A 22744-nucleotide genomic window follows, 5' to 3' on the forward strand; every position below is an offset into this window, starting at 1 on the left:
TTTTTGAGGGAGTATCTTGTACTGTAATGAGGTGATTAGACTTGATATCTTGTGCACTTGTTAACACAACATTCTTCTACTGATATTCCACTCTTACATGTGTGAGTGGTTTCAGTGATTGCTGAACAGTAGTTATAGGTGCCAAGCCCGATACAAAATTTGGGGCAGGCACATACAACAGTCACAGTTTTTTCATCAGTTTGTACAGAATGCTTGAAAGGTTCACTATTATTGGTTTTAAGTTTTTCAGTCCAAACGTATTACCCTTTTTAATATTCAAGTGTGCAAAGGAGGAACTTAGAGCCAGAACACTAACAGTTTATTAATCATGATTAAAAGTACCTGAAAATGCATTTGTATTCAGGAGGTGCTGGATAGAGGAAAGTTGTTTTTAAAATATTCTTCATAACTTTAATCCTTCCAGTTTTTACTACTGTATCCTGTACTTCCTAGTAGATCTGCATGCTCTGTGTCTAACTTGTAAACCTTGAAAAGAAATCAAACATGGTGAGCAGGTAGGTTAATCAGTGTCAGGGAACCACTGTTAGTAAAATTCATCAAGTGTAATTACTGTCACTGATGAAATAGATGGTGTTGCAGCTGACCCTCCTGATCAGGAGGTCCAGCAGTAAAGTATCAGACCAGCACTGAGTTCAGGCCTCATGCAATTCAAGCAGTCTGCAGTCAAAAGTGTGAAAGTTTTTAATAATGGGATAACAGGCTAGGGATAACAGGTTAGGATGCTAAACTAACTGGTATGGAAGTGCTAAAGATGTGGTGGGCTTTCAGTAAAGTAAGATACAAATAGACACATGGAATACTGGGTTGGAAGGGACCTTGAGGATCTTCTGGTCCCACCTTTCATGGGAAGAGCATGGTCTAGTCATGATGGCCCAGCATCCTGTTGAACGCTGGGGAATCCAGCACTTCCCTGGGGAGATTGTTCTCATTGTGAAATAGGTTATGTGCAGAGGCAGCTTTTCAAAAGGGAGCCTCAGGTACCCTGAGCGGAGATACTAAACTTGATTTCAATGGGAAGCTTCCTGATGAAGTGTTTGCTGTTTCCTTGCATGTTCAAATGTAAACACTTCTGATTGGTTTGTTTTTCACCTTAGCTGGGGGGTGAAGGGAATATCCTTGCTCATTTTGCTAAGTTCCAAATCACTTAAATTTTGTGTCTTAAATTGGTGTGTAGGATGCAAAGAAAAGAAATCACCAGGTCTGCAAAGTGCAACAAGTGTTCTGCAGCACCATGGTGTATAACCTACGTGCAAGAAAAAGCAGACATGGCATTCCTGGGATTTTGAACTTTATGAAACAGCTCTAAAATCATCAGCATATGTGTTTCCAGATAACAATGGCGCTGAATGGAAGTAAAACATTTGTTAAATCAGTGGCAATATTCTTCATGTTTCGTTGCTTGCTTGTGAGCTGTGACCCTTCAGCAAGTTGTTGTGGACTTGTCTGGGTTACAGATTAGGTTTGCTAGCAGGAAGAGTTGTTAACTCATTGGGAGGTAAATGGTCTCTTGACACTGCCTGTTTGGATTGAGTAAACAATGTGCAACTACTTGTGGACTCATAGGAGATGTAGCAGCAATGAACCATTGTAATGCAGTGGACTGTTGCTCTTTGGAGCCTTTTTTGCAGACTGAGCTCAGTACTTGTGAATATTCTTGTTCAGTTGTTTTGGCAGGCTCAGTTCTCCTGTGACTTGAAGATTGCACAATTCGCTGGTAGGAGGTTTTGCTATTTAGAAATACTTTGCTTTTAGTTTATCCATGCAGAAGACTGATTGTTTCAATTGCTATCAGGTGTATGTTAAAGCAAAACGTGGGGGTTTTTTGAGGAAAAGGTGGAGAGAACTTAAAGAAGAAGAGGTCTCAAAATGGAATTTGAGAGTCCATATGAGGTATATATAGAGATGGCTGTGATTCTTGTGGGAATTGGCTTTGTTTTGAGCTTATGGCCACTAATTAGGTAAAGCTCCTGACATTGACTTCTGTATGACTTACTGGAAAGTACTTCCTGACTTTCAGCTGTATTTGTGCCTTAATGTTTAGAGAAGATTATAAGTTAAGGAGAAAGTGGAAGGTGAACTTTGGTATTCTAATGGACTTATTCCACACTTTGGGTGCCCAAGTCTCGCCAGACTGAGTCTGTACTGGCAACCCAACCAACACTGGAGCTGTTTGAGGGGACTTCTCTGAGGCATAATGATAAAATATTCAAGGTATGCTACTTTAGAGTATTGAAAAGCAGTTGAGTTAATGTGTGGGGAGAATCAGGTGACCTCAGAATGGAGGAAACACATCACCATTCACTGCACTTTTTTATTACCCAGCAAAGAGAGGGTGACCTAAGGCATTCAGTTCTCCTGAACCGTTGGACAGAGAGACAACAGCTGTGAATGGAGAATCAAAAAGTAAACACACCATGCCTCAAGCACCCAGTTGCAAGGTGCATTATGCAGCTGGTGTCCTTTATACAAATTCTGTAAAGTTGAGGATGAGTGGGTGCTTGGGTGCCCTTGTTACATACTTCATCAGCTTCTTTTCTACTTGATGTGACTTGAAACAACTCTAATAAAGTTACACTTAATTGTGTGTAATGTGCTTTATTATGGTTGCTTTTCAAACCATGCTTTTGTACCCCAAGCATCTTAATTAAGGGGGTAACATAAAACATATAGGAATGTTCTTATATCATGCATACGAATTTTAAGAGTATTTGAGCTACACCACTGTTGTTATGGTAACTTGATTCTGGTTAAGTCATAGTGGCAGAAAAAGTATTTTTTGAACTGTGTTTTAGAGATTCCAGTTTTCCTTTGATGTACTGATTTTTATTTTGGAAAATGGTTTTCAAAATTGGGATTCTAGACCGAAAGAAAAGTTTGAATGTTATCCCTCAGTGCAAATGTGTGTTATTCCTTCATAAAAATAAACTGGTTTTCCCTCATACTTAATGATGCCACCTTTGTGTAGGTAACAATTATAAATCCATGTACTTGGATGATTAAGTCAGGCACACTTGTGCCTGTTAAAATCAATTGGGAATGTTTCTGTGTGATGTTGCTTTCATTTTTAACAACTCTCCTATGGTTTTCTGGATTTTAACAGTTTGCTTTTCCTGTATTTTTATCTCTTTCTGCATAGATATTTAATACTGGGCTAATGGCTCCATCTTTTGAATTCCTTTTATATTCAAACAGACAATATAGTATATTCTGTATTTTTTTATTAGTATTTACTAATTTTTCTCAGTTTTCTAAGAGAAGCATGGAAATAGGAAAAAAAGAGCAACAGCTGTCCATTTTAATCTGATCTAGTAAACTAGGTAAACATGTTCATAAGTTCTTAAGTGCAATAGAAATACTTAAACCACAAATGGAGCTATATCTCCCTCTTTTGGAAAGTCAAGGCATGACTTCAAGACTTGCCTTAGAAGATAGGCTTTTGCCTCTCTCGTATCTTGATTGTACTTTTTTTTAATTTGTTTTCTTTCCCTGAGGGAGAAGGGAAGGGGAAAGAAGGGGAAATTGTGAACAAATATTTAATATCCCTCATAAGTTTAGACTATGCAAGCTGATGTCATGATATATTTACAGAAAAATAGTTTGCACAGCAAATAAATCTCTCTCCAGTGACTTATGAACTGCACAGATTCACCTGCAGAACTTTGTTAAACATGTAAACCATCTGAAAAGCACTGTTTTGTGTCTGATAACTAAGGAATTTTTTTTTTTTTTAGTATTTGATTTGAATGCTTGCCCCTTTAGCTGATTTAATTGCCAGAAAACTGCTTGGAAGAAAAAGAACAAACCAGACAGCTTTGTATCAGCTGACTTAGTTTTGACAGTAACTGTAAATTGATAAAGAAAATAAAGCTGGGGAAAGGGAGACTCTGAATAATGTGCCTGGTGTTCTATTACTTTTTCTTTCCGGTGTAACTGATTTGCAATTTAGGAAGAACAGCCTGGAAGAAGCAACATGCTGTCCATTCTTTGCAAAACTTAATTTCAAGGTTTGTACTCAATTCACTGTTAGGAAATAACTTCAGTGACTGCAAGCACCTTGACAGATGCGCTTGATTTCTTGGTTACTGGGAGCAGTAGGAATAGAGTATGCTAAAGCTTTTCAGTGCAAGTTGAGTTCTGGAAGATCTCCCACTTACCATGGGTCTTGCCCCACCAGTTTGGGTGGAGGGTCCATTTGGAAAGGTACTCCTGAGTAGGGGAAACTGAAGTGTTGAACAGCTGCTGATTGCTTTTCCTCCCTGCTGCCTCTCCTGAGTTTTGTTAGGAAGGGCTGTGCAGCAGCAAGAAGAGCGAGGCACTAGTAGAGAAGCTGTGTTTGCTTCTTCATTCCTTGCCTTCTATTTCTGAGGCTATTTAGAGAGAGAAATGTTCTATCTGATCTCTAAAAATCTGTTAGGTGGAGTGGGACAATTAGAGAATAATGCTCTCAACAGTGCTGTTGGATCCCAAATTTTTTCCAGGCTTTTATATTTTTATCTAAACCTTTTTAATGCTAACTATCAGCCAAGAAACTTTGGGACATGTGGATTGGATATTAGAAAAAATTTCTTCACTGAAAGGGTGGTCAGGCATTGGAACAAGCTGCCCAGGGAAACGGGGGAATTACCATCCCTCTAAATGTTCTAGAAAACATGTGGATATGGCAGATGGGGACATAATTTAGTGGTAAACACAGTGATGCTGGACTCTATGATCTTTTCCAACCTAAACAATTCTGTGATTCTCTGTTTCTGTAGCAACTTGAGGGGGTCGAGAAAAGGATCAACAATTTTAAGAAAAAAAAATTCTTACAATAGGATTGTATCAGGGTCTAGAATCCAGGAGCTGTCTTTGAAGCCGAAAAGCATTTATGAAATAAAATTTAGAACCAGGTTTTCTTACTGCAGCAGTGTGTCTGAAGTATAAGGGGTCAGATTCTTTTGTATTCTTGCAAATCATTAGTGCTTTCTCTTGTTTACCCTATTTTTGCAAAGGTCAAAATGTAGTCTTTATTTGTCTGCAGTGCACATTATGCTAAAAACCATCTTTGTGTACAAGCAGTGGTTTTCCTTCTCCTTGCACTTATAGAACAACTGAGGAAGGGAAATACTGTGGTATTAAATTTCTACTGTTTCATGCAGTAGAAAAATTTGGTTATGGTATGATAGCATCTAACAAACTTCCTAGAGAGTCTCTTAAGAGCTTATCCTGTCCACATTTTAGATTTGGGGCTGAACTTGCTTTTAAATCAGATGCTTATTACTGAGATGAGGTGATGTTTCCACCTGTGTTCTGATGGCTTTCGTATTTTGATAATCTTGTCTCAGAAATGAATAGACCTGAAGCTAATGAAATGCTATAGATTGTAAAGTACTGAAATAATAGCTTATTGTCCTTTAGATAAATAACAAGTCACTGATATTTCCATATTTATAATAAAGCTAGTCCATTCTCTCATTATATTAGCTATTGTTGGTTTGATGGCTGATTTAATTTCATCGTTGTATTAAAAGCCACATACACCAACAATCATTCCAACTGCTTTCAAGCTATTAAAGTAATGAAATAATAATACAGTGTTTCAGAGCAGTTTATTGGCTTGCATATATTCATCAGTTATCTAGTTATCAATTCCTCATTTTCCTTTCCTCAACTCAAGTTTAAATGACAAACCACTATATAACAAATTTCTCAAACAGCAGAAATATGTCTAAATTCTTTATTCTTTTTTCTAAAACAAACAAACAAAACCCAAACTAAACAAAACCAAAATAAAACAAGCAAACAACCACAAAAACACCCACCAGATGATAGTTTTAAATGAAAATAGGTATCTGAAAAATGAGGAATTATCAAGACAACATGGCTTTTTATTTCTATTGTTTGACCCTATATTCTAGTCAGTGGAAACAGAGGCAGACACCTTATGAGGGCACACATCATAATCAAATGAAATGCTCCTGTATGGAATTGAAGACTGCTTTAAATGCAGGAACTGACAACTAAAGGAATGGTTACTGAGCAGAGAAATTGTCCAGTCTTTTGTGTAACTGTCACTTGAATTATTTTCTCACCCTGTTCTGAAGATCTATGTAAGTGTAGGCTGGAAGTTGAGGTAGCCAAATGGAGCTGATGTGAAGAGAAGATAAAGGTAGGCAAACACAAAAGGAAAAAGGGGTTTTTCATAAACATTTGAATTTTAAATGTAGTTTAAATGCAGTGGTTTGTGACCTGTTTCTGCACAGTTTCATCTGTGAACATAACAATGTTTCTGTCATTAACAGCACAGCCATATTAAGCTCCATTTTACACATGAGTTTACTTTTTATCTACATATGTGCGAGAACTTTTAAAGTGTTGCAAAACTTTCAGACTTTTTATCATTATAGACAGTGTAAGAAAAAATGTGTGGCTTCTGTTTGTAAATAGCCAGCAAATTTCCCTGAGCCACAGTAAGTTGAAAGTTGCCTGGCTGTAAGGGCAGAGTTTTCCTTTAAATGCCCCGAGGCATCCAGAAGGGGTTGGCAGATGTACTGGAGGTGATATGGAAGACCTGTGTTGTTTTGGAAAGGCAGAATAGTGGGATACCCAAGAGTTCTCAAGTGTCAGAAAACTCAAGGCCCCTGAATCTTGCTTGTTGTGCATTGGCAGCACCATTACATTAAATGAAACCCATTTCAGCTTCTGAATTGCTCCAAATGTGTTATTGCCTTTTTCTTTATGACACTGGACTGCCTCTCAGAGTGATGTTTTCCCCTTAACTGTAATAAACTCCTTTTGAGAGTTTTAAAGATCATCCAAACAGACCCATAACCTCCATACTTACTTTTATCCTACAGCTAACTCTCCATTTCATGAGTTTCCTATACTCCAGTGGACAGACAATGTTACCTTTATATTAATGTTCTTATGAGATTTAGGTCCTGTCTTGTTTTTCAGCAGTCCAGCATTTGGATAATTGTAAAGCACTTTTGCACACCAGTTTTCACATCCTTCAAAGCCAGTCTTTGTGGGTTCTATGTTTGCTTTTACTGTAACTGTGCATTTGTTTTTCTACGGATTTTTATTCCAATCTGAAAGATTTTACTCCAAAATTAATCACTTCAGTAGCACTGGAGTGCTAACCTCGGGTTACCAACACATGTTTTTGGTAGCTTAGGTGTATTCATCTATGAAATCCACTGCTCTAATTACAGTGGTTTTGGATGCTAAAATTCAAGTGGGCTAAACACTTCAGATAGAAATTTTGAAAATACACCCAACATCTCTGTAATGGAAAATGAACACAAAACACGCATTTTTTACCTTTTCATGCCAAAGATGTGCAGCTTTAGGTGAAGGTCTTCACTCTTTTTGTTTTACAGTTGTGCTTATATGAATTGTAGAGCTGTGCCATGCCCATTTTTAGAGCTAATTGACTTTTTAATGTCAAGTTTTGAAGGATGTTTTCATTCTGTCTTTCTGACACTTACTCATGGGAGAGCATTTATTTACGTGAATTTATGTTTCATTTGGAAGCCAAAATCATGTGACTTTCAAAGGTCTCATCAAGTATTTTGCATTTTTACATGTTATGTGTATGTATTTACCAGTAGAGGGGAAAAAAACCCCAAGACCACTCAGGGTGAGCTTATTGTGGAGCTGATGCAGGCAAATTCAGCATGACTAACTTTGAATCTTCTACATTATTTTATTAGAAATTTCTACTGGGTGAGACACCTTGGAGACTGTGGTCAAGTTGGGGAAAGAATTTTTAACAGAGTTCTGAACGGGCTGGGTCTTGTAAGAGACATCTTTCTATGCACCAAAAATGATCATTATGTTGTCCTCCTATTTTGCAGTTTGATAGTAAAATACTACTTTATCTTATGTTTCAGACAAAGAGATGTTTAATGTAGATAGCGGCAAGTTCTTTACATCTGTCGTTTTGTAATGTAACCCTTTAACCAGTTTTGGGTATTTTAACAGTTTAAACAAACAGTAGTTTTTGTATCAGATGGTGTGATGTTCCTCCTCATATATCTTAAGGAAAGAACAAGGACATAGCTCTTGAAAATGAAGTAGATAAATCCCAGGGCCAGTTTGAAGAATCCAATTTAACAGACATCTTAATGTTATATATGTTCTTTAGAGAACATTTTTTTGAGTTAATTAGAAAATTAAAGTCAACTATAAAGTGTTGATGGACTAAGTGGTTGCTACCTTAAGCTGCAACTTTTCTGAAATTGGTTTTACTCAGTTCAGACTAATTTGGAGCAAAAATACAGTATCTATTAAATAGACTTATAGGTACTTTGTCAAAAGGGCTGTGCTGTGATATATTCAGTATTCTTTATACATAGAAAAACCAATGCCAGCACATGCAAAGTATACATGGCAGATACTTTTTGTATCTGAACTCTGAAGAAAATGCACAACACGTAATAGTTTGGGATGAGTGGAGTAAGAGGTATTATCTGTTTTGGTTTTGTATGTTTTATATTATTACTCCTTTTAGTACAACTTTTACTTATTGTAATTGTTTCAAAAAACACCAAAACAAATATGGGAATGAAAGCTGTTGGAATGTCTTCATTAGTGTTATTTCTGTCAGTCTTGGGCTGAATTGCTCTTTGTTTTGGGGTACCACTCAGTTTTTTGCAGTTTTATTTTGTTTTTTTGGTTGGTTTTTTTTTTTTTTTGTTTTTTTTTTTTTTTTTGCTCATGTGTCAACCAGGCATGATGGTGTGGGGTTTCTGTCCCAAGAAACTTTAGAAAGTATTATTTGAAGTCTTTCTATTTCTAGCTAATAGATCAACCTTCTGCAGTATCAGGAGAGAGGAATAAGTTGATTGAGTGCAGAGCCTGGTAATTAAACCTAGGAGTGATTCTGCAAATGAGATTCACATAAAATTAAGGAAAGTGTTAAGCACAGGAATCAAGAATTGAATTTGTCAGGTATCACTTGTTAGAGGTCTAAGAATGCTGTGTTGATTATGCTTCTGTAAACCAGACACTGAAAGCATTCAACTTTACCACTTTTAGTGTTGTAATGATTCCTTTTCTGTGCTAGTGATGTTCCTTTTGACTTTGCTTTCTCTATGCACAGCCAATGATGTTCAAAAATTACAGTAACACACAAGCAAAACTGAGGTTTCTACTGTTGTAGTGAGTTTAATCTACAACCATGGCTGGATATATTTGAGAAATATTTAAGACCACCTACACTGTGAAGAAGGCAACAGATTTGTTTAAAATAAGTACTCCGCCCACATTTTTAGGGATTTTTTTTCTGATATCGGTGTGGGCAAATTTTGTGGTTCTGTTGTTGGATAAATATATCCTTCTCCTTCAAGCATGGAAGTTCTCTTATCTTCACATAATAGAACTGAAAGTAAAGTTTTAAAACGAATGAACCTAAAAATTTAGATTGTGAGCCTTAAAATAGAGCAGACTCTAAAGTCTAAATACTGTTGAAGAGTGTAAACCCAACTCTCAGAGAAAGTGGTAGATTTCCACCACTAGTTCACGTCTCGACATTGTTACTATCATAATATATGTCTTTGCTTCTTGGAAGTTTTAGTTCTAGCTATTAAAATTCTGACTGTAAAAGCTGATAGAAACTTGTGTAAGTCCCTGCAAGTCTCTCAGTTCCTGAAAAATCCAACCATTAAACTTGACTTTGTAGATGTTTGAAATAAAACAGAGCTGGTACTTGAACAAAATGACTCCTTAAAAACTGGTAAATCAAATGCACTGATGCCTCAAAAGTGAAGGGAAAGTATGAGCTTTCAGTTTGATCTGAGTGACTACAGAGCAACAGAAGCTCTTATACGTTGTCAGAAGGATGGGATACAGAGCTATGCTTAGTTAACGTGTGGCACAACTATAGAAGTGTGAGTTAAAAAAGTGAGGTAAGTGGCTGCTCATTTAAATGGATTTATAATCTCTCTTTTTCTTAGCTGGTTTTCTTTGCTTAGCAGTTTAAATTAAAGACAGTGCATGACTGGTTTTAGTATATCATAATAAATAAACTTCCCCCCCTCCAGGATCATTTTTGGATTAAACCAGTACTGCATCTAATTAAATAATGTTTTGAATGTAGAGTAATTACTTCATATTTCTTAAATGGTGCCCACCCCTCATAAGCCTGTCAAGTATAAATTGCCCTAAAATATTAAAGAAAAAGGAATGCCAACATGAGTAATTAGTTATGGTTATTATATTCAGTAATCATATTACTTCTGTGATGGGTAAATCAGGACAACAGGATAAAAGAAAAATAGCATCATCAGAAGTATGTTATCAGAAAGAGGTGATAAGTTTTATTATTTTAAAAGTAACTTGAAAATTGTAAATGCTATCAGCAAGGAGGATCCTCATAGTGCTGATATAATTTGCAGAAGTACTCTTTGGGCCAGCTTTGCTAGCACAGTTAACAGAAGAAATTTTCCATGCAGCTGTACAGTGTTTTCAGTATCTTCCTCAGCTTTTTCTGATGAGGTGGCTAGTCTCAATTGCTCCTTCTTGTAAAACCTGTTTTGAACTGGAGTTATAATATATATAATATAATAGTACATACTGAGACACAACAGTCCTACTTCCTTGCCTTCCTCTATCAACTTCCATCAACCTTCTGCATATACATATATTACTCCTTGTTGGTTTCGATGACCTTTAAAAGGTCCCCTCCAACTGACCTGTTCTGTGATACTGTGATTCTACTTTCTTCTGTGGCTGGGTTAAGGATACAGATTATCAAAACAATGAAAGACACTTACTGGAGGTGGAAAGGCAGTTCTTTGATAGTTGTCATCTTCCGGACTACCTGTTAGGAATTGGGAGCAAAGAGAAGATGCTTTTTAAAAAATTTCTTAGCAAAAGCAGAATTAAGAATTCCAGGACTTCACTTGCCTGTACATTTTTAGGTTATAAATTTGCAAACCTCCTGTGTTACTGTTATAATGGCAACCACGATACCAAGCAGAACCAGAGTGGTGCTGTTCCTTCTGCACTGAGAAGAGGAGAGGGGAGATGGGATGGGGTGAGGGGACGTGAGAGAGGTGGAGCAAGATTTTGCATCTTAAGAAGAAAGGCATGACAACAAATGCCTTCATAGGATAATTGTTTCAATAAGATGGAATAAGAGGAAGTCACCTTCAAATGCTGGGCCATCTGTAGTAATGTGGCATCAGACTTACTGGGCAGAGCAGATCCTGTCCCTGGAGAGATGCTCTCCCCCTTGGTCATACCAGATAGTATATATGATTTTTTACAAGAGAACAACTCTACTTCCTACAGGAGTTCTTTTCTCGTGAGAATTTTGTGCTTTTCAGCCCAAGGAAGGCCATACAAGTGTCAGAGTCACCATTACCATGGGAGGTGATTCTGAGGTTTGTCCTGCAGCCAGGGGACAAAGCACAGCGTGGTCCTGTTGACCCTACATCCTAAACGTGCAACACTCTGCCAGTCAACAACACTACCTTCCAACCCCTGAGTCTCATCTTTCCCAAGGGTATTTATTCTAAGTTACAGGTTATATTAATTGCTCAATAGAGCAGAGATGGCCTGTTCAACTTCACCACCTCTTCAAACACAATGCCTTCTACAAGGTCCGAATTCAACATCATCCTAATGATTATTTCAATTTTGCTTTCCTTTTGTAAAATTAAAGTAGTCCAACAGAGCTCCTGGTTTGTGTTTGGTCACTCTTTCTGGTGAAGGGAAGTTTTAGGAGCTTTTGAAGGAAATAATGGTCTCTTTTCATATCCTGTGATAAAATAGAGGAAACCAAATATGGAGAGTAAAACCAACAATAATACTTTGTTTTAGCATTAGAATGATGAAGGATTACAGAGAAACTGAAAAGCAACAGAAGAAACCCAGCAATTTAAATTTTACTTTTTCCTCTTTTGAACCCAAAAGTTGTCCTGTTCTTTCATGTTATTTGTGGTTCTGGTCTATGTGACATTGGTAAGGACTCACAGAATAGAAAATAAGATGAAATTAAGATATTAGAACTGGCTTACTAAATTGTTTGCCAAGTTAAACAAATCACAGTCCTCATCTTGATGACATTATCCTGCATGTCTGTTTAAATTTATAAGAACATGGAAAGGAAATAGCAATGACAGGGGAAATTAGGGAACCTAACAGTAATCCATTTGGGAAGGCTTTTTCTCCCATTACTTATATAAAGCTTCTATATATCCTCACCTTTCAGCTCTTGCTCATGAACATCACTCCTGTGTCTGGCATGTTTGGTTTACTATCCCTTTACAAATCATCTCAGTGAACAGAGTCGTTCTTCCCTCTCTTGGCTTGCATTGTGTATTTGTGCGTCCTTTAAATTAAATTTCTGTGTAGTGTACTATTTCATTCCCCACAATGGTTTGCATAGGAGGTGTTATATGAATTATATGTGACTGCATGCATATGTTGTGGTTATTTTATAGGTGGTGATTCGTGCTCAGAACGGCGCCCTCCTCTATCGTATTTCACCTTGGGCAAGATATGTAGTCCGTGATGAAGACAAAGTGAATTATGATTGGGTGCACTGGAATCCACCACAGTCATATATAGTAAGGCTTAAATATTATTTTTCAGGAGGTGTATGAACCCGTGTATCATGTCATCTTCTGTATCCCTGTTTGGAAGAAAATAAGAGTTATTTCACAAAAGGGGCATTGCAAACTAGTTAAAGTGGCTACCTGAGGAGCGAGGGGGTTTTACTCATGGCTTTGAAAGAAACTGGTGACTTTGATGACGGATGTTTTTGACCTACTTCTTTCATTCTTCTATAATATATAAAAAACAGTTACCTGTTAAATTGGTATTTTAAACTTGGTTTCCCACTTGTTAGGCAAGATTGACAACTGCTCCATGACTCGATGTCCCTTCCTGGTATGGAGGAGAGCAGGGAATTATCACTCCTGGATTTAAGAGTTAGCTATCTGTAAATGCTAAGTTCAGTACTCAATAGTAAGTCAATGTTGTATGAAGTCAGAAAAAAAACTTTCAAAAGTGCTCCAGTCAAAAAGCTCATGCTCCAGTTAAATCCTGGTTTGTACCTGTCAGGGAAAATCCATTTATTGAGTTGAAAGCCCTCTTACTTCTCCTGTACTACTATAAGGGAGAGATTTCTTTACCTGATATATGAAAAATAACCTCAGAGAACGTTTGGAAACTTCAGACTGTCCAAGTGATGTTACTTCGTATTACAGTTCTTGATGTTTTTTACAATGGTATGCAGTGTTCTGTGGAAGAGATGCTGCTACCTCTGCTTTGAATTAAATTTTAACACCCACCTGAAATTATGAAGCATCTGCTTGACCAAGAAAGAGTTACTCACATGGAAAATACTTCCTTTAAAAAATAGTTAACATAATATACAGTAATTGTTATTTAACTGTATAGTTTTTATCAGTGTAGTGACCTACGCTGTCTGTGGTGCTTTGTGGCACCTCAATCCTCTGTAAGAAAAGGAATGGAGAGGGAATTGGAAATGCAGTGATTGATATGACCTGGAGTGAAAAGTAGGCAAGAACATTTGGGTGCAGACAAGGCTTTACTGCAAAAATAAAGGATTCCTTTACAAATGCAAGAGGTGCCCAGTGGAAGTAAACACAGGCAACACCCCTCAACCAAAAGTTTTGTTCTTCTCCTTGTCCCTCTAATTTCTGTTTGTATGTTTTGAATTTTTTCTACCTTTTCAAAATTTCACTTGAATAATAAAGTAACATATGGAATATAAAATGTTGTAACGTTTTCTTAATTGTGAGAGGGAGGAAGAGAAATGTCTTTTAGGGAGAAAGAAGTTTTAAGCACTACTTTTCCTAAGTGGTTTTCCAAAGTTTCTCAGACGAGGAGTTTGTTTTAAAAAGTAAAATCCTGATCAAGTATAAGCTCTTCAAGTGTAAGGAAGAGGTTTTGTGGTTAACTTCAATTGCCTCTGTATTCTTTAGATATTTCCTCCCATTTAGAAATACTGTGTACTCATCTACAGACCTGAGATTTTTTAATTATATTTTAGTCCTAAGTAATTGAAATATAGGTGATTCTGTGCTATGGAACTATATTCTTTAGGAATAAAATGTTTATAAATTTCAGTTTGGAGAAGGCAGAACAGCATAAAAAGGCAAGTTTGCTTGAAAAATAAAAGCTTATCTTTCTATTTTTCTCTTTTATTTTCAAACAAGCTTCATAGTAACTCAGAAGAACTCTAAGTGCAATGGTTGCTATCAGTTTGTACGCTTTAGTGTAATTAAAAAAGGGTATAAGAAAAGTGTTGAATTGTGAATGTCCAGTTTCTTGTTCATAAAAACATTAATTTGAAAGAGATATTTGCTTTACACTTTAAAATCCTTAATTATTTTTGAAATGTTTCTGCTCTTAAAGCACAAAACAAACCTTAAATTGCTTTTCACCTCGTGCAAATCATGTGGTTGTGACAACCTTGCTAAGCTGTTCCTAATGACAACTGTTTGTGTTTTGTTTTTTGTTTTTGTTTTCCTTATAGCATAAGCATCCTTCCCCCAAGAGGTTAAAAAGCCTACGAATCTATGAATCTCACGTGGGGATTGCTTCCCCAGAAGGCAAAGTAGCTTCTTATAAAAACTTCACACACAATGTACTACCTAGAATAAAGGATCTTGGTAAGTAGTAACAGATTTATACACCTGTGCTCTTATTAGAAAAGATAACTGTCAAGCATTTGCAGTTGCCTTTCCTGATTACACACACTATAAAAATAGATTCTCGGGTGAGTGAAAATTAGAAACAAGTGAAATCTGGGGAGAGGGAACCAAGACTGAAATAGGCTGTGTGAACCAAAATCTGTTTCACAGGTTTTGAAGTAAAATGTGATTGCTAAAGCCTAGGTAAATCTTGCAGGGTAGTTTGCTCTTAGCATGCTTTTCAACTTGAAAAAGGACATGGTTTTGTGAGAAAGTCTTCAGAAAATACTACATTCTTAAATAGCTCTACTAATGTAAAACTTGATTGTAAGGAGAGGGCAAGAAATACCTGTGGTTTTTTTTGTTTGGTTTGCCAGAATAAGCAATGTAGTTGTTCTTTTTTTTAATCCCTGAACAGTAGCAATGAAGTATCTATCAGAACATGAAAACTTTAAATGTGAAAAATATTCTTCAAGAAGAAACTTCTAGTGTATTGGAGAGGATGTATGAAACAGCTGGCACCGCTGTCTCAGAAAGCATAGCAAAACTGTTCTACTCAATTTCTCTTGGATTATTTTTTTCCCATGGTGTCTTTGCACTGTGTCTGTAGTGGACAGTATTAGAACTTACTGACTTTTACTGCCTTGTGATGAAATATGTTTTGTTGCACTCAGCTGTAAAATAAACATGTCACCTGTAGTTTAAACCTCTGTGCATGATGGCTGTGTTTGTATTTGATTTTTTTATTTATTTTATTTATCAAGAGTCCCTGAATAAACCATATGTCTTCATGTAGGTTTACATGTTAAATCAGTGTTTCACAGAATGGGGCTTTTGCCCTTTGATAAAGTTAAACTTGCAGGTAGAATGAGGGAGTTTGCATGTCTGGAGTCCCTCAACAAAAAGTATATTAGGATTCAGTATTACGTATCTGTGACTTCTTACTGCCAAGGAATTTCAGTTGTTCCAGGAGGTTAATATTTTAAGAATTAGGAGAGCATTCTGCTTTACCTACAAATTTCTCTTTGTGCAGAAATGTCATGAAAAGGCTGATTCACCTCAAATTCAAAGGAATATCAAATTTAGATAGGGTACACAGATGACAGCTAATGTTCCTTCTTATTTACATTAGGTAGACACTGTGGGAATTAAGTATTTTTAAATGTATTTTTAAGGTCTGTTAGATTCACTTTTAGAATGTCTTACTTGTTAGGATAAGTTTAAAGACATTACTATATAAGAATTGTAATAGATTATTAGTTGGTAGAAATATGTGCATGACAAATAGTGAAATGAATAGCAAGCAAATTGAATGAGATTAATTTGATGCTGTGTTGCTGTTTATTTATAAAAATGCTGTAAATAAGAATAAGTACAATGAGCCTGAATTATAAACCAGCAATGAATCTGACAAATTGTTGAGCTCATGCCAACTGTCATCTAATAATAGCTCTGTTTTTAAATATCACAGCTATAAAAAACCCCAAGAATAATAAAAACCCCCACAGCATCTTGTCTAAACTAAAGAATGAAGATTTTGTTCAAACTAAGAAGTGGTGGCAGTGTGAGTTTCAACAGCCTGTAGATAAAAAGTTATCTGTTATCTGTTGTTGATACTACTCACCTGAGAGTTCTGGTGGCACTTATTCACTGATATTCAAGATTGCTTTGGTTAAGATGTGTGGCAAGTACTGTGGACTTGGAGAAGATCAGGTGATCAGGTTAGATCAGTTCTCCTGGGAACACAGGCTGAGAGAGTTGAGTTTGTTCAGCCTGGAGAAGGCTTCAGGGAGACCTTATAGGAGCCTCCCAATACTGGAAGAGGGCCTAGAAAAAAGCTGGAGTGGGAGACCTCATCACTCTACAACCCCTTGACAGGAGGGTGTAGCCAGGTGGGGGTTGGTCTCTTCTCCCAGGCAACCAGGAGCAGGACAAGAGGGCACAGTCTTAAGCTGTGCCAGGGGAGGTTTAAGTTGGATATTAGGAAGAAGTTCTTTACAGAGAGAGTATCAGGCATTGGGATGGGTTGCCCTGGGAGGTGGTGGATTCACTGGCCCTGGAGGTTTTTAAGATGAGGCTGGATGTGTCATCAGTGCCATGGTCTGGTAACCACGGCAGGATTGAATCAAGGGTTGGACTTGATGATCTTGAAGGTCTTTTCCAACCTGGTTGATTCCATGATTCTATGACTTCTTGGAAGGTCACACAGGGACAGGGCAAGGGGGAATGGCTTTAAACTAAAGGAGAATATATTTCGTTTTGGTATTAGGAAGAAATTTTTTACTGTGAGGGTTGTGAGGCACTTGAGCAGGTTACTCTGAGGAAACTGTGGATGCCTCATCCCTGGAAGGGGTTTGAGCGACCTGGTATAGTGGAAGGTGTCCCTGCTCATGGCAGAGGATTTGGAACTAGGTGATCTTTAAGGTTCCTTGCAGCAGAAACCATTCTGTGATTCTATCACAGTATGTGCAGCCAGTGAATAACTCCACACCCCCTGATTGCAAGTGTGAAAAGCGAAGCAGAAGTTCAGGACATGCAGATTCACATATCTAATATTCTGAAGTTAAATGAAGTGAAATGCATATCACTTATTTCTTTCTACATCTGGGAGTTTCAATGTACTTAGTTATATGTAGATCACTTGACAAATTGACTGTTTCTTTTGTAATGGAAGATGATGTAAGTATAAACTGTTAGGTAGAATTGCCTCTTGAAAGGTACTAAATCTGTAGTTGTAAATCACTGAAGTCAAAGGCAACTAAAATGGGAGAAGACTGGAATGAATGTTGCAGGTGTTGAATCCTCTTTTAATTATCCTTAAGGCATAATTTTTGTTATATTTCTTTTTCTTTTTTTACAGGATATAACTGTGTCCAACTGATGGCTATTATGGAACATGCATACTATGCCAGTTTTGGTTATCAGGTCACAAGTTTCTTTGCAGCATCAAGGTAGGTTTAAGTGCTTCAGCATCTGTTCTTTTTCATTCCTTCCCATCCACTGAAATCAGTATCTCTGTATGTGTGTGTTTGCAAGTGAGTGTTTAGTGGAAAGTAATGGCTTAGGTATTTACTCAAGCTTACTCTTAAATCTGAAATCGATTTGGCATAGTGATCAGCTGCTCTGTGAAACACTCTGTATAGGATACAAACAAAAAGATCATAAGTAACTTCAACTGTCATGGCATATTCTGGGTAATCCACCTCCAGCAGTCTTTATGCATGGGTTTTGTGTTGTGGAATTCTTAACAGTAGCAAACAGGATGTGTAGGGCATTCTTTTATGACAAACAGGACTTGCTCCTGATACACTTGATTAAAATCATGGCTCTGTGTGTTCTGTGGGAACTTTTGTCCCAGACTTGTAACAGACTCTACTTTGGTTTGAGGCCTTGGGTGAAAATTGATGATAAATTGATGATAAACGTGAATTCATGTTCAATATTAAATAGAAGTTTAAAGTTGTATCAGTTTTTATACTGAATTTGATTTATTAATAGATTAAAACGCAAGAATAAAACAATCTATTTCCACAAAACATTGTGGGCATGATGCAATTTTTATAATGAAAAATTGTTTAAAATGTTACTTTGTAAGTAAGAGCTACTACTTAAGAGGCAGAAAAAGTAACCCATGTACAACTGGTGGTGAAGGACTGCTGACTTTGATGTAGTTTTCCTGATGAGTGTTCGGTGTTGTCAGCGTAAGTCCCGATTTGCACAACCCATAACACGTTCCATTCTGATGCTGCAGCCGCTACGGAACTCCAGATGACCTGAAGGAGATGATTGACGTTGCTCACTCCATGGGCATCACGGTTCTGCTGGATGTTGTGCACAGCCATGCCTCAAAAAACTCGGAAGATGGTCTCAACCAGTTTGATGGGACGGATTCCTGCTTCTTCCATTCTGGTTATAGAGGAAACCATCAGCTCTGGGACAGCAGGCTCTTTGACTATGCAAAGTAGGTATAAAACATCACTTCAGCTGGGTTAGTGATTGTTATTTCTCACCAGTTCTATTAAAGCAATGCTATTTGCCAAATAAAGTCAGTTGAGTTGTTCGACAGTTACAATATGTGGAGTTAAATTCCTCTACTTGTCTAAACACGTAAAATCTAACCCTAAATGATTGTATTGAGGTTTCATTATTCTTCTGTCATCTATGGCTACATATATGCATATTATGCACCATGTGCATGGTATGTATTACATAATGGTGTAGGTATATAGTATATATTTTTTATCTTACATTATTTATATGAATAATGTACATTTAAATATTTAATATATTTATGTATTACATAATCATATAATTGTGTGGTTTATGCATTATAAAATAGATTTGTATTTCCATATTATATATAATATATTATGGTTTTATATAAAAATAAAAGCATGAGAATTGCTGAAGAGAAACTTGTAAGCTCTGGAAACGTACTGTCACCCTGTCAGGTTGTTGAGATATAGGAAAAGTTTCCCCCCAGGACAACTAACTCCCTTCCAAAGGGCTTCCAGGGGTCAATCAACAGTAAATACAGAGCAGGGATCGTGTTTAGTAGACAGTTTGAGACCCACTTTGGGCACACTTAATTACCTGGTATAAATATAGTGTGTGTCAATACGCCTATTAAACCCAGATGATTATTAGCATTTAATACTGTTTACTTTGTATTCTCTGAGGTATTGGGGCTGAGGAGATTGATCTTGTATGCTGAATATTTCAGTGGTTTTAAAAGGAGAAACAGACACGACCTGCCAGCTTGTTTCAGCCTTTTTGCATTTTTACATGTTTGTTCATCCCTGCACCACCTTGATTCCTCCCTTTCCTCGTCTTTGATTCTTCCCTGTAACATTCCACAATCCGTTTTGCGTAACTTCACAATCAATCTCCTTAAAGCATGCCTTAATAAATTCTGTACAGCATCACTCACTTACTATAGAATAAATTCTCTTTTTTTTTTCCTCTCTTGAGATGCATGATAATCTTGTTTGACCTTTTTATCAATTACAGAGTTCTGGTTTAACCCTTTAAAGGTTACACTCGAGTGGTTCCTGTTGTTGCCTAAATGGCTGTGGGGAAAAAAAAGACTCCAAGCCAAATTAGGTAGGAGATAAGATAAGGATACAAAAGTTTTAATGAGCCCCCAGGCTTTCTGGAATACCCCAGCGCGCGCTCCCGAAATACAGATGTCCACAGTTTTTATAATGATTTTTGCCCAATCCCCGTCCTGTTACCACCCAGGTTCTGCCCCCGCCACGCCTCTTGGGAATTGGGTCTGGGGGCGTTTTGGGACCCCCTCTTCTTCATCTTCATCTTCCTCAGAGCACGTAATGTCCTTGGAGGCCTTCCAGAATTCTAGGCCTGAAGGTTGTTGGGTCTATGGCTATATCTTGTTCCGTAGGGTTAGGGTGTTCTTCTACAATTCTACCTTGAAAAAGAGACTAAACAGGCTATGGAATTTAGGGAATTGATAGGGGAATGGGTAACAGGGGTTTGAGCTGGTGTGTTAAGGGTAAAGGGATAATATGCTGCTACTCTAAAATCTACATTTACTACATAACTACTTCTAAGGTCTACAAAAACAAAAAAATTAAAACATCAAAACTCCCAGGTATCACTGTGGTGGCTCATCACTCAGCAACTGTAGAGTTCTGGTCTCTCATTCTGTTAGTTGTTAGGTTTTGTGTGCTGCAAGTGTTTCCCATTTTTCTCCTCACTTGCATTGAACTGTCATAAACTGGATATGCTTATGTTGCACTATTGCAGAAGTTATGGCATAGGCCAATCATGAAATGGAAACTCCTCCAGGGTAACTCAGTTTCAAATAAACCAAGCGACCAATGTGAAAAGTGGCTTATGCACTATATTAATAGGATGAGCTGTTCCTAATTGTTATTTGGGACAATTTAACAGAATAATTCAGAGGGATTTTCTGAAATGGGGTTTTAATTATAATAAAAAACGTATTTTAGTGTGATTAATAGTTTTCCCAGTTACTTCCTCTTAAAGTTCACATTCCACTAAATTTTATTTCTGGTGATCTCAAAGTTTTAACATAAATACAGTAGCACTGCACACTTTATTTCATTTGATGCCTATGTATAATCTAATGTTTATTACTGACTTCCCTAGTGTGAAAATAAATAGAATGCAATTATGGACCTTTCTCTGTTCCAAGTGGAGGAAAGTTCTTCCTGTTAGGAAAGAAAGTGGTGCTGGTATTGAGTGCTTGGAAGGACTTAAATGAGAGAAACAAGAAGCTGCTTTCTAGGTAGCACTTAGCAATGTTGAGCATTTCTTCAGGACTGAACTACCCTTTGAGGTCTGTTTGGTCAGTGATATGTACCTTCACTTGTTGGGGAGGGACACTGATGTGTAATTGCTTTTCATCCTATGCAGTTTGAGTAGATGCTGGACTGAATGCTGGAATGGGGAAGTGGAAAAGAGCTTTGAGAGGGTGAGATGAGAGTAGGAAATAGCCAAGACCAGAGAAATTTAGTTCTCTGCACTGGATGACTGAGGGTCATTTCCCATCCCCTGCCCTGTAGTGAAATCCAGCAACAAATTTCAGTTTCCTTCTTTAAACTTTTGTGAAAACCTTTCCTTCCCCTTCAAGCACAGGAAGCTGTGAACTGTTTCTAGCTATTAAGGGCTTCTTTCCTCGTAATATCTGAAACACTGAATATTTTGTATGTGTTAATAGTAAAATTTTAAGGCTTAAAATTTATAACAATCATGTTTATCTTAAGTTACTCAAACCTGATTAAAAGATAGTTTGATCTTTTCATGAATTTGTGTGTGCAGGTCCCAAACAATACCGTGAAAGAATCAGAACTGACATTTCATTGTAAATGTTGAGTTTTTCTCCACTTAGACTCTACTGACATGCTGCTAATTTCTATACTAGTGAATGAACAGCTCTAGTCTGGAAGAGGGGAGTATAAAAATCTGTGAGACTCAAGTTGCTGTCAGGTGTTGAAAGTTTGCTGAAAATAAAGGACACCAAACACAGTCTCTTGAATGGTATACAGAGAAGCTTACTTGCTGAGAGAAATTTCTTGAGCTAATACAGGCTTTTGTCCTGTACAGTGCTTGTACTAAATCCCTTTCCTGCTGTAGTGGGAAGAACTGTTAAATCCACAGGTACTTAAACATCAAATGCAAAGAAAGCTCAATTCACTTTGGAATTGAGAGAAACTAATTCTCTGCCACGAAAGAGATTAAGGAACAATTGCTTTATCAGTTTAGTCTGTCTACATTTTCTTTGAAAGCCAAGATGTAAGTAAATTTATCTCACAGCATTTGCAAGATTATTCAGCTGTCTGCAAAGGGGACTGTGAATACTTACTGCAACAGAATGTGACAAAAAATCTATATCCTTGACAAAAAAAATATTATATGCCTGGTGTATTTTAAATACTATTTTTTAGTAAATATTATATGTGGAGAGTAGCTCCAAGAAAAGCAGCAGTAAAACTGTTCAAAGGACAACTTGGATTTTGTATTTTGCACTGCAATGCTATTTAAAAAGGTGAAAACATTTTGTATTTAATGTTTTTTATCTATGTTTATACAAGTGTTGTATGAACAGGGAGCTTCTCTGTAAGTTGTGAGCAGCAGCTTAGAATGATGCTGTTCACGGTGTCACAGGAGAATAAAACCTCAATTTCATTGAAGTGAGAATTTGCAGGTAAGATAACTGGACAAGTAAAAGAATATTTTTCTACTTATAACTTTTCAATAAAAATATTATAAATTGTACTTTAAAATCAACCACAACATACAGAAATAAACTTTTACTTTCATAATTTACATCATTTGTGCACATTTTTGAGTTTTTCTAAAATCTGGATCCTGAGTGGTTTTCTTCCTCAAATGTCAGTTTGGTGAATCTTAACCTCCTTCATCTCCATCCCTTTCTGACTATGTCTGTGTCCACCTCCCAGTCCCTGCCTCCCTCAGCAACCAACCCAAAAATCAGAATCACAAAGCTTGACTGAGAATTGCCATTGATGGCTTTTATTTTTTTTTTTTATCACAAACTCTGGACCTGTACTCTAGTTGGCACTGTC

General features: G+C 37.0%; 1 protein-coding gene across 2 annotated transcripts in view; it reads left to right on the plus strand.

Annotated features, from left to right (window-relative positions):
• Nucleotides 1–22744, plus strand: part of GBE1 (1,4-alpha-glucan branching enzyme 1) — a 145948-nt gene that overhangs the window by 45988 nt on the left and 77216 nt on the right. For both annotated transcript variants that reach the window (XM_050331890.1, XM_050331891.1), the window contains exons 4-7: nucleotides 12453–12578; nucleotides 14516–14651; nucleotides 17533–17623; nucleotides 18424–18633. In XM_050331890.1, the coding sequence (XP_050187847.1) occupies nucleotides 12453–12578; nucleotides 14516–14651; nucleotides 17533–17623; nucleotides 18424–18633 (563 nt within the window). The remainder of the gene's footprint in view (nucleotides 1–12452; nucleotides 12579–14515; nucleotides 14652–17532; nucleotides 17624–18423; nucleotides 18634–22744) is intronic.

This window comes from Myiozetetes cayanensis, unplaced genomic scaffold (assembly GCF_022539395.1).
Source record: "Myiozetetes cayanensis isolate MyiCay16 unplaced genomic scaffold, myiCay2020 scf5-8, whole genome shotgun sequence".
NCBI lineage: Eukaryota > Metazoa > Chordata > Aves > Passeriformes > Tyrannidae > Myiozetetes > Myiozetetes cayanensis.